This window comes from Myotis yumanensis, unplaced genomic scaffold (assembly GCF_028538775.1).
Source record: "Myotis yumanensis isolate MYYU_CA2020_CCGP unplaced genomic scaffold, mMyoYum1.0.hap1 SCAF_3, whole genome shotgun sequence".
Lineage (NCBI taxonomy): Eukaryota > Metazoa > Chordata > Mammalia > Chiroptera > Vespertilionidae > Myotis > Myotis yumanensis.
In genome coordinates, this window is record NW_027223754.1 from 94,290,709 (window position 1) to 94,309,411 (window position 18,703).

General features: G+C 41.4%; 1 protein-coding gene across 1 annotated transcript in view; it reads right to left on the reverse strand.

The window, feature by feature from the left end:
• Window positions 1-13,621: 13,621 nt before the first annotated feature.
• Window positions 13,622-18,703, reverse strand: part of HTR2A (5-hydroxytryptamine receptor 2A) — a 91,456-nt gene continuing 86,374 nt past the window's right edge. Inside the window, exon 4 of the mRNA XM_070407488.1 lies at window positions 13,622-15,139. Within this exon, the coding sequence (XP_070263589.1) occupies window positions 14,349-15,139 (791 nt within the window). The 3' untranslated portion in view covers window positions 13,622-14,348. The remainder of the gene's footprint in view (window positions 15,140-18,703) is intronic.

Genomic DNA, 18,703 nt, shown 5'->3' on the forward strand with positions numbered 1-18,703 from the left:
TTAAAGGTATTTTGATTCATTCACACCAGATAGCTTTGGCTGTTGTCATTTTTGTTCATTTGACAATCAAAAGGAAAAGAGGTCAGTGCCCTTGACTAAATAGTCACATGTGGCATGTTTTAAAAATGCTTGTGGCACACTGGTTGAAAATCACTGACCTAAGGCGATTTTCCTCCACTGCCCACTTTGTAGTTTTTCTGCCTATCCCTTGACAATGGTGGTCACATACCTCAACTGTTTTTTAGGTCCTATTTCCTCTCTATTTTCCAATCTTCTGTTTCTAATCTATTTTGTAACAAGAAACCAGACAATGGTAATTAACAGCACCTCATCCCCTGATCCTCACAACAATTCTGAGGTACAAGGGACTTCAAGTATATAAAAGGTGACATAATGTTTGCTATTACATCAATGATTGACTCTCAGGGTTTGCGGACATTTTCTATGGAATAAAGGGCAGAGTTTTGTTTATGGCCTTGATGAAAATTATTTTGGCTGCTTAGAACTCTTTTCACACCTTTCTCTTTATAGTTCTGTTTTGGAGAGCTGAGTTTGCTGGACAGATGATGCAGAAAAAAGTATTAGTCAGTGGTATTGTTCTGCCCAGTGACAGTTTAACTAGGACAGAATGAGGCCACCTTCTTCATGGGCATGCAGGACTGATAGTCTTTTATCACCAGAGGGCATGTTTGAAAAGGAAATGTAACTTCCCCTCATTCTTCCTTTGTATTATGACTCTATACAATGACACATAAGAACAAAAAAATTACCTAATTTTTAAGTAAATGTAAATCTGGGTCTGATTTCCTCTTTCTACCTGAAAGGTTGGTGAAAAGTCTAATTTGGTCACTGTTACCAGGGGGCCCATCCTTTTACTTTGCAAGAATTCAAAGGTTGTAGTTCAGAAATGTTTAAATGCCTGTGTCTATGGCTGCGTAGTGGAGAAAAGTTGGGAAGTTCCCTCCATCAAGCCTGGAGTTCTTTTACTAAGGTGTCTGGTTTCCTGGACTCTGCCATTTATTGGCAGTTTGACAGAGGCCTTACTAACTCCAGGGTCCTGGTCAAGGTAGAGGACAGGTTTTTGTCACTTAAAGAAGTGTTCTCCCTTGTACTTTTCCGAATCCCAGGGGAGCCTTGGTGTAGGCCATTATCCCCAACTGCAGTTTAAAGCATTAGTTCCCATCCTCGCTGCTTCTGATATGACACAATCCCAATTTTTACCAGCTCTCTCATGGGAAGGAGCTTTAGAGACAGGAAATGACTTCCTTTTAAGTTTATACTGGTAAAAGAGCTCCCAACAATAGTCAATTGGCTTTTTTTAAATAACTCACTATATTATATAAACACAATGGGAAAAATAAGATGGGAATAGACTAGTTTGAGAGGCTTGCCAGACCTCTTGTGTAACTTTTGATCATGGTTTGTTAGCTCCAATGGTCATTTTACCTTCATTCTTGTTCCCATTTCTGTGGGATAAGGGCAGGTGGGACCTCCCAACAAGCAGAGTTACCTCTTTGCTCTCTAGCCAGTAATGTTAATAGTCACCATACTAGAGGCCCGGTGCACAAAAATTTGTGCAATCGGGGGGAGGAAGGGGTCCCTCAGCCCGGCCTGTGCCCTCTCGCAGTCTGAGACCCCTCAGGGGATGACCACCTGCTGGCTTAGGCCCACTTCTCGGGGGATTGGGCCTAAGATGACAATCAGACATCCCTCTGGCAGCCCGGCAGCCCTCGGGGGATGTCCACTTGCCAGCAGGGAACAGGCCTATACTGCAGTCAGACATCCTTAGCACTGCTGAGAAGGCAGGAGAGGCTCCCACCACCACTGCTGTACTGGCAGCCATCAGCCTGGCTTGTGGCTGAGCAGAGCTCCTCCCATGTGAGAACGCCCTGACCACCAGAGGGCAGCTTCTGCATTGAGCATCTACCCCCTGGTGGTCAGTGTGTGTCATAGTGACCAGTCATTCCCAGTCCTTCTGCTGTTAGGGTCAGTTTGCATATTACCCTTTTACTATATAGGATAGAGGCCTGGTGCACGGGTGAGGGCCGGCTGGTTTGCCCTGAAGGGTGTCCCGGATCAGGGTGGGGGTCCCGCTTGGGTGCCTGGCCAGCCTGGATGAGGGGATGATGGCTGTTTGCAGCTGGTCACACCCCCTCCAGGGTGGGGGTCCCCACTGGGGTGCCTGGCTAGTCTGGGTGAGGGGCTGAGGGCCGTTTACAGGCTGGTGGGTGACTGAAGCTCCCAACCTCTCCTTTTTTTCTTTTTTCTTTCATTCTGGAATTTATTTACCTTCTATGGCTGTCACTGGAGCTGAGAGCCAGCTTTAGCTCTGAGGCTCGGCTCCAGCTCTGAGACCTCGGCTGCTGTAAGCAGGTATCTGGGCTTTGTTTAGCTTCTATAATTGCAACATAGTTGCTTAGAGTGAAGCTCAGAGCTGGGCGGTGGCAGGCGGGGAACCTTGGCTTCCTCCATCACTGGAGCAAGCAAGCCTCCTGTTCGCTTCAGCTGCCTGGCTGCCGGCCGCCATCTTGGTTGGCAGTTAATTTGCATATCGCCCTGATTAGCCAATGGGAAGCGTGTCGGAGGTACAGTTAATTACCATGTTTGTCTATTATTAGATAGGATAGTCTACAATAGGCCAAATCCTGTTCAAGGATTAAAATTCCACAAGGTATTATCTAATAGATGAGGCTCACATACAGTCAGTAAATAGTAGAGGCAGGATTTGAAGTAATCCTATATAATAAAAGTCTAATATGCTAAGTGTCCGGTAGGCCGTTCAACCAATCAAAGCATAATATGCTAATGATATGCTAAGGCTGCTCAATTGCTTGCTATGATGTACACTGACCACCAGGGGGGTGTATGCTCCAACCTGTAGCTTAGCTTGCTGCTGGGGTCCAGCCGATCTGGACTGAGCAAGAAGGCCAGACATTCTCTAGAGCCCTCCCATGGCCCCTCCCTGGCTGGTCAACCTCCCACATCCCTCCTTGGTCCTGATTGTGCACTGGTGGGGTCCCTTGGCTTGGCCTACGCCCTCTTGCAATCCAGAACCCCTCGGGGGATGTCAGAGAGCTGATTTTGGCCCAATGGCGGAACGACCAGTCACTATGATGTGCACTGACCACCAGGGGGCAGATGCTCAATGCAGGAACTTCCCCTTGGTGGTCAGTGGGCTCCCACAGGGGGAGTGCTGCTCAGCCAGAAGCTGGGCTCATGGCTGGTGAGCACAGTGGTGGTGGTGGGAGCTTCTCCTGCCTCTGCGACAGCGTTAAGGATGTCTGGCATCCCCCGAGGACTCCCAGACTGTGAGAGGGTGCAGGCTGGGCTGAGGGACTCCCCTTGAGTGCACAAATTTCATGCACTGGGCCTCTAGTGTCTACATAATGTGCTTTGAGAAATTTGCCTTAATGTGTACATGCTGAGCAAATTAGTTTTAGCTTTAATTGTGATTTTATTTCTTTTTAATTTCCTCGTTTCTTCTTTTTAAAATTTCATTTTGGTTTGCTTGTCTGGGCTGAATTAATTTCCATCTTTTGGATATTCTTTTTTTATATACCCCATTCTGCATGTAGATGTAGAACTGTAATAGTGGAGCCTAGAGATAGTTATATTGAACATTCTAATTTTCCTTTTCCCCTTATAATGAATTTCCGAATTATCTATACTAATAAAAGGGTAATATGCTAATTAGAGCGGATGTCTTCCAGACGACTGTCTGGATGTCCTTCCTGACAAAGCCGGGCACGGGCACCTGTGGCTGCGGCCAGCTTGGAGAAGCCCCCTGCAATTTCAGGTGAAGAAGCCACCCTGCCCACCTGGGGCAAAGAAGCCAAGCCACCCATGGTCCCGGGGCAAAGTCGCCTGTGGTCCCGGGCACCAGCTTAGCAAAATCTTGCAGGGGGAGAATTCCCCAAATTTCCTCAGCCCCTACTCACTGCTCTGTAAAGGCACAGCAGAAGTGAGGCCCTCTAAATAAAAATCAGAAGTCTCCAGCAACTGATCTGGTGGGCCTCTCTCATCACAAAGAATAAAATGAGTTCAGAGGTTTCAGCATTGTATTCCCAGGGCCTTTGGTCCCACACTAACCGCAGAGCTCAGTTATCCTGAGATGAAAGGAAAGGAAAGAGAAACGTGAAAGGTTTCCCAGCTCAGTCACAGAGACATCTCATAACCACATATTAAGGACAGGACATTAACTTAGGGGTGGAAAGTTCACAAATGGAATAGAAGATGGAGCCATTTGGAGTGAGCAGGCCAGCAGGGGGGCAGTTGGGGGCAAGCTGGCCAGTGGGGGGGGGGGGAGTTAGGGGCGGGCAGTCTGGCAGGGGGGGGTAGTTGGGGTGAGCACACTGGTACAGGGGGCAGTTGGAGGTGATCAGGCTGGTGGGGGGGGCATTTGGGGGCAAGTAGGCTGGCAGCGGGGGGAAGTTGGGGGAAAGCAGGCTGGTAGGCAGAGTGGTTAGGGGAAACCAAGCAGGCAGGCACGTGAGTGGTTAGGAGCCAGCAGTCCCAGATTGTGAGAGGGATGTCCAACTGCCAGTTTAGGCCCGATCCCCGTAAACCGGCAGTAGGACATCCTTCCAGGGGTCCCAGATTGGAGAGGGTGCAGGCCGGGCTGAGGGAAACTTCCTCTCCCCCCACCCCCGAGTGCACAAATTTTTGTGCACAGGGCCACTAGTAAATTTTATAAAAGAGGACTGGATAATTTCCCAACAAACATCTTACTTTTAAAAAAGTAATTTCAGAACCAAGATGGTGGCATAAGGTATAAACCTGTACGTGCTGCCCCCCACAACAACATTAAAACTACAACTATAAGACAAAATAGCTATCATCCAGAACCATGGGAAAGCTGGCCGAGTGGAAGTTCTACAACTAGAAGGAAAGAAAAAAGCACATTGAGACTGGGTAGGAGGTGCAAAGGCACCAAGAACAGAGGTACAAAGGTGCGTGTGAGGCGGCTGCACCTGGGTGCGTGTTTTTTTTCAATCGGAAGGGGATACAGCTCTCGAATGCACTGAACTCATTTACGACGAGACTCTGGGGTCCCAGACTCCTACGGGGAGAAACTGGACTGTCTTGCAGCAGGTCGGAAAGCGAGGGTGGCTTTCTCGCAGAGCTGCTCACAGGGATCATTGTTGCTGTGGGGGCGCGGGACTTGGGGATGCAGAGGGACTCGGGGGCGGAGTCACGGAGAAGGCTGACCACAGCCATTGCTGTTTGCTCCCCCCTGGTGATTCTCTGAGAGCCCGCCCCACTCAAGTTACACCCCCACCCAAGCTGTGCGCAGCGGCACAAAGGAATCACCTGTGCTTTTGCAGCCTAACCTAACAAACTGCAGCTGGGTCAGAGAGCTCCAAAACTCCTAAACCCCAAACAAAGAGGAGAAATCTGCTGATATCGCTGTAGCTCCTGCTGGGTGGACTCACAGAGTGGTTGACTTGAAGATCCAGGAGCCAGGGTACCCAGTGGTCAGATACCAGATTTCAACTCCTCACATCCATAAGGGACACACTCAAGTAGCAGACTCAGTGAGCACCAAAGCCCCACTGAAGCAAGTCCTACCCCAGCACAGCAGATCTTCCACTGTAGACACAGCAGGTCCTCACAGTCAGCCAAAAATGCTGAGACAAAGAAACATGTCACAAATGAAAGAAATGGAGGAAAGCAAACTAATGGAGGACATAGAGTTCAAACCACAGTTACAAGGTTACTCAAGAATCTTCTACGAACCTCCGAGGAACTTAGTGAGACCTTCAAGGATATTAATGAGAATGCCAAAAAAATGGAAAAGGACCAGTCAGAAATTAAACATACACTGACTGAAATAAAGAATAATATACAGAGATCCAACAGCAGACAAGAGGATCCCAAGAATCAAATCAAAGATTTGAAATACGAAGAAGCAAAAAACACCCATCCGGAAAAGCAAAACGAAAAAAGAATCCAAAAATATGAAGATAGTGTAAGGAGCCTCTGGGACAACTTCAAACGTACCAACATCCTAATTATCAGGGTGCCAGAAGAAGAGAGAGAGCAAGATACTGAAAGCCTATTAGAAAAAATCATGACAAAAAACTTCCCCTACCTGATGAAAGAAATAGACTTACAAGTCCAGGAAACACAGAGAACCCCAAACAAAAGGAATCCAAGAGGACCACACCAAGACACATCATAATTAAAATGCCAAGGGCTAAAGACAAAGAGAGAATCTTAAAAGCAGCAAGAGAAAAACAGTTAGTTACCTACAAGGGAGTACCCATATGACTGTCAGCTGATTTCTCAACAGAAACCATGCAGGCCAGAAGGGAGTGGCAAGAAATATTCAAAGTGATGAATAGCAAGAACCTACAACCAAGATTACTCTACCCAGCAAAGCTATCATGTAGAATTGAAGATCAGATAAAGAGCTTCACAGAGAAGGAAAAGCTAAAGGATTTCATCACCACCAAACCAAGATTATATGAAATGCTGAAGGATATTCTTTAAGAAGAGGAAGAAGAAGAAAAAAGTAAAGATAAAAATTATGAACAACAAAGTGACAACAAATAAATATCTATCAACAAGTGAACCTAAAAATTAAGTCAGAATAAACTGGTGAATATAATAGAAGCAGGGGCATAGAAAGGGAGTGGACTGACAATTCTTCGGGGGAAGGAGGTGTGGGGGGTGCAGGAAGAGACTGGACAAAAATCTTACACCTATGGACGAGGACAGTGGCAGGGGGTAAGGGCATGGGGTGGGGTGGGAACCAGGTGGAGGGGAGCTATGGGGGAAAAAAAAGAGGAACATCTGTAATAATCTGAACAATAAAGATTTATAAAAAAAAGTAATTTCATCCCCAGACCTCTCACACTTAATATCTTAGGTATAACATAAACATAATAGACCCTCACTAACAAATCTGTTGCGAGAATAAATGATTTGCTGAACTGGTCTCAACTTGATTTGAATATATTTTTGGTCATATGACCAAATAATTATATGGACCATAAACCAATGGACCCTTTTTAGATTCGTTTTTCCTATAAAAGGAGAAAAGTTGAGTTTGGGGTGTGAGGCTTGAATTCTATTATTGCTTCTGATGCTGCTAGGCCAGGTGACGTGGGATAATTTCTCTAAATTTTCTAGCTCTTCATCAGCCCTTCTGGTAACTGAGGAGCCTGGATGAGATGGTTGCTAAACTCCTCTTGCTTTTAAATTTACTGAGTATGTCTCTTTCTGTTCATTCCATTTCAATGGTTTAGATCTATCACTCAGGGCAAATAAATAGAATTCATACAGAGAATTTGGCTCAATAATTAGAACTCATACAAAGAACTCATCATCTATGTATTAGGATGGCAGATTGTTGTTTATATCTTCTATAGCTGCAGGAGGAACATTAATGGTTACCATATGTATCTTAGCAGGGCTGGAAAGAATTATCTGTAGCATTCTTTTGAGTTTGATTCTATATGAAATGTGTGTGCTGGTCATAGTGTCTCAGGAATAAGTTTAGATGTGATTGTATAATATAAATGTATGTTTATTTAAAAGTTGTTACCAACCATAATATCACTTTCTATTGAGGAGGCATATTGATTTTTGAGACCACAATTAATCACCAACAGGGTAACACAAGATCTCAACCAAGTGCCTTTGATTTTAGTTGCATATGTGGTGAAGAGTTTCTTTTTTTTTGTTTTAAATATATTTCATTGATTTTTTACAGAGATGAAGAGAGAGGGATAGAGAGTTAGAAACATCGATCAGCTGTTTCTTGCACACCTCCTACTGGGGATATGCCCACAACCAAGGTACATGACCTTGACCAGAATCAAACCTGGGACCTTTCAGCCTGCAGGCCGACACTCTATCCACTGAGCCAAACCAGTTAGGCCTGTGGTGAAGAGTTTCAGTTCACCTCTTACTACTAGTATAATTGAGTCCTAATTGTCTGCAGTACCCTTGATACCATACCCTTAAGTAGACTTTAACCTCTTCCCTAATTCTATCTGCTTCCTTGGATCACTTCACACATAAACAATCTGTACCTAGGTTTATGTCTCAGGTCTGTACTTGGGGTGACCCCAACCAAAACAAGATCATCTAAATATCTGAAATAAATTTAGGACAGGAAGAACAAATTGTGCTGTTCTCTAGAAGCCAAAATAAACACCTCTTTAAGATCTCATAATCCTAATTATAAATAAAAACTTAAATGATCTTGGCTCTAAAAAAGAGATCTTCTGCGCCTCATGAATTGTAAATCTATTTGGGCTCATAAATTTCAACACTTCAAGGGACTTAAATTCAGATAATAGTAGGGCACTTGTTCTTCAGAACGTCTGGGGGTGGTTCAGAAGAGCAACCCAGTATCTCGTAGCAGTTAAACAGTGCAGAAGAGAAGGCAACTGTGAGGAAAATGCTACAGTAGGGATAATTTATGTTGATATCTGACTCTTGGTCTCATATCTTAGAAACTCCTCAGGTCATTAACAATTTTTGTTCCCATAAGATTCCCATATAAAAGGAAAAGCTGTCATTTATTTGAGATTCGTCCAAAGAATTTAAGAGAAAGTGAGTTGTGAGTTCCAGAATACACACTGAGTGGCCAGATTATTATGACCACCTGACGTTCGTAGGCAAATTAGCTATAATTTCGTGCTGAAGTTGCTAGAGGGCCAGACAGTTATAAACATCTGAATAGCACAACATACCTAAGTATCATTGCTGTCAAGTTCATCCTATCATGTTGATGGTGTATCCCAATGGAGATGGCTTCTTCCAACAAGACAATGTGCCATGTCACGGCGCTCGTATTGTGCAGGAGTGGTGTCAAGAACATGAGGGAGACTTTACCTTGTTTGGTGGCCCCACAATCACCAGATCTCAATCCAATTGAGCATTTGTGGGACGAAGTTAAAAGAGCCATCAGGCAGCTGGTTCCACAACCATCAAATCTCACAGAACTGGACAGTGCTATTCATCAGCCATGGTGTCAGATTCCTCGCATCACCTTTCAACATCTGGTGGAGTCAATGCCAAGAAGAACCACTGCAGTATTGAAGGCAAAAGGTGGCCCAATGAAGTACTGATGGGGTGGTCATAATAATCTGGCCGGTCATAATAATCTGGCCACTCAGTGTACTTTCCACATCAAACTGCTTTGGTTCCTCAGCTTGACCGGATTCCTTAGCATTCAGATAAGCATAGACCTAGAAGAGATTTTCTGTAAAGATCATTGAATTTACATCCTTTATTATACACTTGAGAGAGAAGAGGTTTTACCTTGTCTGGGGTAAGACAGCAGCAGCAGATGAGACCCAGGTTTCCTGCCTCAGTCTTCTGCTGCAATGAATAGGGTCATAGTAAATCCCGAGGTTCCAACTGGGTGTGAAAACTCCCCATAATGTGTTGATTCAGGTGGACATACTGATGTTAAATATCAAAACGGTAAAACAGAGCTAGGATTGGTGTGTATACCATTAAGGGAAAACATGAAAAACATTTGTTTTTGCAAGGCACCTGCAAAAATAATAAATAATTAACAAATGCATTTTGTCTTATTGCATATTTACTGGGGCAAATACCATTGACTATAAAACTTGAGAAACAGCTTAGTAATATTATTAATGTTCTTAGTTTAGAATAGAATCTACAGATGTTTCTTTCAAAATCATCATTATTGTAAATTAATATTCAATGTTAAATTCTAAAAGTTTATATAAATTATGTAGTGTCTGAAGGTACTTGTTTTTCTGTGGATTATTTGAACAATACTAGAAGAACATTTCTTATGCCCCAATTTATTTCTCACTTGTCTTCCTGGTGCCTAAAATTTTTCCTTTGGTTTTTACCCTTTGAATTATCATTATGATGAACAGCTACAGGGATCTCAGTCACAGACAATGGTTTATCAGCTTGAATTACTTATTAGTGTTCTACCAGAGAGGAGAAGCTCAAGAGAATATCAGTAAGTTTTGATGGAAGCAGAAAAAAAGAGCACCAAGGAAGGGAACTCTGCATCATGGTGAGGAAAAAGCAGAAGCAAAAGTTTTAAAAACGATAGGCATGCACAGAGAATAGTAGAAGCTGTTGAATAATAATATTGCCTAGCTCATAATTTTGTCTAGACTTTGCCCTGATGGCTTATAATATATAGATACTTTGTTTTTTCTTTTTAATAAGAACACATTCATAACATTTATAGAGTGTATTACAGGTTAACAAGCACAGCCATAGCCATAACCTCATTTAAGTGACTTTTCAGTTAGCCAGGACAGGTTCTAATAGCTTTAGAGACAATAAAATTGAGGCACAGAGTTATTAACTGACTTGCCCAAGTTTATATAACCAGTGAGTAGGAAAGCTAAGATGAGGGCTTGCATCTTTTGTTTCTGAACCCAGTACTCTTTCTCCTGTCTGGATTGAGTAGGGAAAACATTTATTAAAAGCTTCAGAGTCAGATAACCCAGGCTTGACTTTACCACTTTTTTTTTTTTTTTTTTTTTTGCCACAACATGCCAGTGTTGTGGCCTTGGGCATGTTACTAACTGCTCTGAATCTGTTTCTTCATCTATGAGAAAGAGGGAATAATAGTACCTACCTTGTAGTCTTGTTGTGAGGATTCCATCATGTGAAGCAAGAAAACAGCTTAATGGGTGGACATGGCAGGTACTTAACATATAGAGCAATAAACACCTGGAAAAGATACCTACCTTTCCTATTTCATAGAATTTTCCCATATTTGAAGGTTAAATGATGAATGAGGGCAACTTTCCAGTTTATTCAATGATACAGAGTCTCCTTGACTTAGGAAACTAGTTCCCATGAAAATGTGTGTGTGTGTGTGTGTGTGTGTGTATGTGTGTGTGTGAATGCACTGTGCGTGTCTTGGTGTACACCTGTACAAATGTGTCCACAGGCATGTGTGCATGTGCTGAGGGTATAGTAGCAGCTGGTTATCTGTGTTCCTACGCTACATGTATCCAGAAAATGTGATCAAATATGGAGCATTTGTCTGCTGAAGATAACAACTGGATCATGACCATAAATCTAACTCAACCAGGTGGGCCTGAACTCCAGAAACACAGGCTCTGTGCTCTCAGAGTATTTTTATGGTTCTTGGAGTTCCCAGCCTGGGAGGTTTAGAGCAACTGTCTTCAGTAGACACAGCTATGGACTCACAAAATTACATTTTTTTTTTTTAGTAACTTTATTTACAATTACAGTATTCATTCTTTCTTGAAATATTTCAGAATAGACTTGATTAAAATCATTACACAAATAATATCAACTTTTTGTTATATATGGCACAGAATAATTTAACACTTTATAAATACATTTCATTGATGCACAAATGGGAGAAGCACCCTTTGCCAAAAGCAGTACAATAACTTAGTTCCATTGGTCTACGGAAGTGCTTTAAAAAATGACCACAAGATGGCACTGCGGCCAAGAGATTAAGAGTGTCTTAAACAGAGTTTTCTCTATGGCATTTAATTTCTTTCTTTAAATGTAGAAGAATCTGCTATTCTACTTAACGTAGAGTAAGATTGGTTACTTTATTTTAAAGTATTGACTAGGACAGAGTTCTTTAATTACAGATCTATTAATCATTCAAGGACTGTATTTCACTGGGGTAAGTGGTGTATTTAAAAAGCCTTAGTAGTCAGGAAGCCTCCAGACTAAACAAACGGTCGAAAGGTGACATTTTATCTAAGATCAATCAACTATATAGAAGGACCATTGTTTTACCAACCCTCATAGAATTGCGCTACAGTCTTCCCATAAAATTAGGTCAACTTCCAGTTATTTAAATAACTGATACTTGTTACATTTTAATCTGCTTTAACAGCAATGGAAAGTCATAGAAACATTACAACATGAATTCACATTTAAATCAACATGATACAAACATGCACATGTATGCATATACTGAGTGTTTTCATTAATGACTTGCTTTTCCTCCATATAAATATACAAATATTGAGTGAAGTGCATGGGAACATGTCTGCACATGTATACAGATACATGGTTGCCTATAATATACACTTGAATTATAGATACATATGGAGAGAATAACATATATGTTTGTAATATATATGTATTCAAAAGGCATCTGTTAGGCAGTATTTATGCTCATTCTGCTCAAGATTGAGTATATGGGTGGAATCTGTAGTCTTTAATATATAATGAGAAGTGCAGAGTTATAAACTAAGGCAAAATGCATAGGAGCAGAAAGTTTAACACTTGTATTTTTATCAGTTAGTATGGTATAATCATTAAAGTAGTTCAGATGCAGTCTTGGTTCTAGTGATTCACTATAATTTCTAGCTTTGAACTAAACACCTTTCAATATATCTATAAGGACTTAATTCGGATAGCCCTAATGCATTTTCAAATTATACAATGGCACCTCTCATGTTCTTTAGTTTTCCAATCTATATATTTTTTCAAATGGTTTAGAGAAAAAAACTATTTCTCATTCAATAGAAAATATTATATTATGGCTTTTTAAAAAAACTAGGGAGTACAATATCAGTGAGTAATAAACGAGTTAGTTTTTAAGGAAGTGGAACAAAAATTTTTCTGAAAACTTTGGTAGTCACAGGTTGGGTCCAGGTTGAAGTACATATTTACAAATTAATTGTAAATTTTGACTTCAAGTGGTATTTTTCCCCTACTGTGTTTGGTTGATATTCATCAGGAAACTTATTGAGAGAACTATCCTCAGAGTAGAAACAAACCACTTTCTGAACCAGTAAGAAAGAAAGAAATTGAATTGATTCTCAAAATAAATCTGTTAATATTTTTGACAAGGACCATTCCAATTAGGTAATTTTCTTTGACCTGGAGAGCATTATAAGTGCAATAAGCCAGTCAGAGAAAGACAGGTATCACATGATCTCACTCATATGTGGAATCTAGTGAACAAAAGAAACTGATGAGCAAAATAGATCCAGAGACAGAAGCATGTACAGACTGAGGAATCTCAGAGGGAAGGTGGGGAAGGGTGGGTGGGTGGGAAGAGATCAACCAAAGAACTTATGTGCATATATGCATAACCCATGGACAAAGACAAAAGAGAGGTGAAGGCCTGGAGTGGGAGTGGGGGTGGGGGTGGGGGCAAGCTAGAAGGGGTCAATGGGGGATATAGGGGGACATATGTAATACTTTCAACAATAAAGATTTTTAAAAATAAAGGCAAAAATCTTATTTTAATTATTTTTATATCCTTAGTATTTAGGACATTTCCTCATAGACAGTATACACTTGGTAGATGATTGTGAAACCAAAGCTGAACAGAAAATAATATAGATTGATTGCCCTGAAAGCATCAGTTTACCTGATTGATGGGTACCCATAGGAAAGACATCTGCATTTTACAGAGAAATCTAAGACTGTTGCTGTCAGTAGCCAAAAACCTGAGTCTATTCCTCAGTCCTGACACAGTTACATCAACACTACTTAGTGCTCTAAGAGAGCATGCATGATGCAGTCATAAGAAGCAAGTTACCAAATGCCTCTATGATGCCATTTAGGAGAAGCAATTTTTAGAAATGTATTTGGTAATGTTAAATTATCCTTTTGATAGGATGGATAGTAGAACAAACACTAAACAAGACCACATTTTAAATTCAGAGTAAAGCACAGGTAGTAGAAGAGAAAGCAGCAATAGTTATGAAATAACTTTTACTAGTAAAATCTTTTTCATTTCTGAGAAGAATTAACCTGAAATTCAGCAGATGACAGCAACTTTGTGAATATTTCAAAGTGGCATCTATGAAAAAGTTGTCAAGTATTTCATTTAATTATCTTAGCAATATCGACTTCATAACACTGTTCTTAATGCCTTATTTTTGTTGTTGTTACAAATATGTATCATGGTAAGTTTTAAAGAGAATTGTTCTGTAAGAGACCATTATATTCAATCAACTTTTCACTATCTATAGCTATTTTTATTCACAGCGGTAGGTAACCAACCTCTGCCATCAATTAACAACATAGTAGCAAGGTTTCCACTTGAAAATAAAGTTAATTTAGATTTATTTGTAGCCTCATTAAAATTATACAATAAAAGCTAATTATTTTAAAGCCATATCATTTACAATGTTAAAAATAAGTATCATAAAACTACAGCTTGAAATGCTGTCAGAACATTTTTGAAGTGCACATTTTGTGGCATTTAACCCTGCTTTTAACTGATGGAATAAAATGAGGCATCTAGATATTATTGTTGGTTTTACTAAACCCGCCTAATTTTTTCCAGTCTCTCTATTATCTTTTCTTTTCTTTTTTTTCAGATAGGTGAAAACTTGCTCAGTGTGTGCTCCGTGGTTGCCATGGCAACTAGTCTATCACACACAGCTAACCTTTTCATTCACTGGGTTGATATTGCCTGTAGGAGCATATTCTGAATTTTGTTTTCCTAGAGGAATCATAGTGCAGTCATTACCTGTCACTTTGGCATCTTTCTTTTTCTGTCCCTTTTGGAGTTGACTAGATTTGTAGGCTAAGGCTGGGATAGTGTTCACTAAAATTAACTGCAATGGTTTTTTATTTTCCTTGTACTGACACTGAATATACCGTGAAAAAGCCGACCTGTAAGTCTTGTTGAACAGGGTGTACACCAGTGGGTTCACTGCTGAAGAGAGGTAACCGATCCAAACGAACACATTGAGCAGGGCTCCGATGACATCCTCGTTACAGGACTGTTTGCAGATGACGGCCATTATGTTCGTGATGAAGAAGGGGCACCACATGACCACAAACAGAAAGAAGACGATACCCAGCACCTTGCAAGCTTTTTGCTCATTGCTGATGGACTGCATAGTCCTCTTGCCATAGGCCCCTGGCTCCCTGTGGATGGACCGCTGGAAGAGCTTTTCTGAAGACAGGGAACTCTGAGGAAGAAAGCTGAAAGAAGCTAATTTGGCCCGTGTGCCAAGATCACCCACACACAAAGTAGCTTCTTTCTGGAGTGACTTGATAGTTAGAAAGTAGGTGATCACCATGATGGTTAAAGGGATGAAAAATGACACGAAGGAGCCGATCAGGACAAAGTTATCGTCTGCGAGTAAGCAACTCCCTTCCTTAAAGACCTTGGAATCATCCTGTAGCCCAAAGACTGGGATTGGCATTGATATACCTGGAATTAGACAGAAAATGAAAAGTGATTATTAAGGAATTGAGTACACGAAGGCAAGAGTGTTGATACATAATGGTGGCCGTGCAAAGGATTTTATATCAAAATTATTTAAAAGCTTAATATATACTTTCAGTGACAATTTAAAATTCCCTTGGAATTATTTCCCTTGGACTTAAAATTCTCTTGAAATTACTTTATATCAACATTGCTTAAAAGCTTATATATACTTTCAAAGAAAATTTGAATTTCTCTTGAACTTATAGATATTAAATTTTATATAGTAACTGCATATTATATACTATGTAATTATAACATTTAATTCTAATATATAGTTATATATTAATGATAATATATATACTAATATATAATATATTTTGACTAGACATAATATAATATATAGTTTCTTATACTGGAGGCCCGATGCACAAAAATTCGTGCAAGAGTAGGCCTTCCTTCCCCTGGCTGCCGGCACCAGCTTCCTTCCAGCACCCGGGACCCAGGCTGCTTCCCTCCTCTGGCTGCCGGCAGGTCCCCAGGACCTGGGCTGGCTTTCCTCCAGCCCCAGCTTTGTCGGGAAGGATGTCTGTAAGACGTCCGGTCTAATTAGCATATTACCCTTTTATTATTATAGACTAGAGGCCCAGTGCATGAAATTTGTGCACTGGGGGGGGGGGGGGGTGAGGAGGAGGCTCAGCCTGGCCTGTGCCCTCTCATAGTCCAGGACTTGCCAGGGATCGGGCTTAAGCTGGAACTCAGACATCCCTCTCGCAGTTGGGGCTCTCACAGTCCAGGACCCCTTGCTCCTTACTGCCTGCCTGCCGTGGAGGCAGGAGAGGCTCACGCCACCTCCGCTGTGCTCACCAGCCATGAGCCCGGCTTCTGGCTGAGCAGGGGCAGGGGGAGGGGGAGAGTGTGGCTCAACCAGAAGACTGGCTCACTGCTTCTTAGCACTGGCCCTGCCCCCGACCTACTGGTGCGGGGGGGGGGGGGGGGGGGGGCGATCTGGGGCCAGGCAGGCTGGGAGAGGGTCTGTGGGAGGTTGAGACACTGTGGTCACACCCTGTCCAGCCTCTGCAGAGGCTCTGGGATTGTGCAGCCCCCTCTCCCACCACCTCTGCAGAAGATGGGGCTGCGGTGCTGGGACTGGGACCCTGGGACCCTGAGACTGCACTGTGGCCTCTGGGGAAGGAGGGGCCATGGTGCTGGGAGGTGACCAGGACTATCACCCTGCTGCTGCTGCCACTGCCGGCCGCCGTGGCTGCCTGCCCTTGTTGGGCCCTCGCAGTTGCTGTGGCTTTGTCTGGAAGGAGTTTCAGATGTCTGGAAGACGTCTGGTCTATCTGGTCAAATTAGCATATTACCCTTTTATTAGTATAGATGTTATGTTGCCCTATATAATCCTTTACCTATAAAGAACAATAAGTCAAGCTTTAATATTTCATGCTATATTTTTTCTGATCATATTATACTTATTAATTGAAGAAAATACATAGAGAAAAAGAAACAAAAATAAAATGACCAATAACACCACCACCCAGAGATAATCACCATTAACAATATGATGTTGTTTATTTTATTAATTTAGTGGAGGCCCAGTGCACAAAATTCATGCATTGGTGGGGTCCCTAGGCCTGGCTGGTGATCAGGGCTGATCAGGGCCTTCTGGGGGAAGGGACCAGGGAGGTTGATTGTGGGAGCGCACTGACCACCAGGGGCCAGCTCCTGCATTGAACGTCTGCCCCTGGGGTCAGTGCATGTCATAGCGACTGGCTGTTTCAGTCATTCTGGCGTTCTGGTCACTTAGGCTTTTATATGTATAGATTTTTCATGCCATAGGTTTATTTACAAGCACATCAAGTATGTTGAGTTCAACAGTCTGATCCATTTTTCAAAGAGACTGCATCTCTTAAACTGCTCCTCTTTATATCTGTTTTATGGATCAACTAAAACACTTTATTTCTTAAGTAGTTAGTGTCTTACTATAAAGAAAGGTGCAGCAAATACAGATTTAAAATATGTAGTGATTATAACCTTAACTGCCAAATGCTCTGTCCCAGTAGAATGTTGTCGGGGAGCTCTGCAAAAGACTCAGAGACTGAAGGTGGAGGAAATGGCGGTATCACATCAAGTCCTTTTTTTCACCACTATGTTGTTTATTTTACACACACACACACACACACACACACACACACACCATGCACACACTTTATAAAACTATAAACATATTTTCTTTTAAGAAAATTTTAAAAATAAAGAAAGGCAGCAATGAATAATGAAAAATAATATGTATTCTTGCCAGGAAGGGATACACATTTTGTGTAGTTTCTTTTTCTATTTATGTGCATATGTAAATATATATGTACATGCAGTATCTTATGTATAACTTTGGATCTTATTCCATTTAACATTTTAAAGTATTTTTTTCAGAATATGATTTTCTAATGTGAATTTAAAGTAACTTTAACCAATTTTTATTCTTTTTTGAAAAGCTTTTTATTATAGAAAAAGTGTAATATATGGCAAAACAAAATAAAACCTAGCACAATAAAACCATTACCCAGCTTCAATAATGATCAGCTCAAGGACAATTCTGTTTTACCTACACCCCTACCTGCTGTATCCTCCTCCCCCAATGTTATTTTGAAGCCAATCCCAGACATTGTATAATTCAATCTCTAAATATTTTATTATATATATATATATATATATATATATATATAAAACCATAATATTATCACAATACCATTCCCACTCCTAAATAGAATTTTAATATTTTCTTAATATAATTAAATATAGAATCAGTTTTCAAATTTCCAAATTTCCTGTAAAGTCATTATATATCTTTAGTAATAGAATATTCATAAGGGTGTACTACAAAGGAATAAGCAGCCACAGACTTTTCTTTTATTGACAAATACAAGAGTTAGGTACAGAATGAGACAATACATGGGAACATGAGCCTATGGTCAGTTGCTCTGTCACTCAAATTTGGGGAACCTCTCTCAGGCACAGGAGTAGGCAGAGGAGGGAGCAGAGTAGGTAAAAGCAACACTTTTCCTCTCATCATGCTAATTTCTCCCCCATTATATAGGACCTTATTAATGGGAGATTCAGCTGGCCACCACCGCCTTGTGCAGTTTTGGGGAAGTGGGAGAGTCTTTCTCTATTGGCTTGGGAAAGGCCAAGGCATTCATGTGACTGCCACAAAGGAAGAAACAGGGTGATAGGGAAGAAAAGAAGGCATGAATCAAATACTCTGTATAACTTGGTTTAAGGTTGCTTCATTTGTGAAAGGGGAGATACCATAGGGGCACTCTGGGAGAAAGTCAGTACAGTTTCTTTCTAGTGCCTGCCCAGGTTTTCAGCTCCCTCAGAAATGTATAACAGGGAGTGTCACAGCTTCTGATCCAAACTCTTTAGAGTTTAATAAGTGGTCACAATCCAGCCAAGAACACAGGTTCATTCCAGAGTTGGGGGCAACTTCTTGCTTGACTCTTGTTATCCATCTGGTAAAACTTTTGTTGAGGGTCTATAATCTAATTTGTACATACATAGAACAGAGCT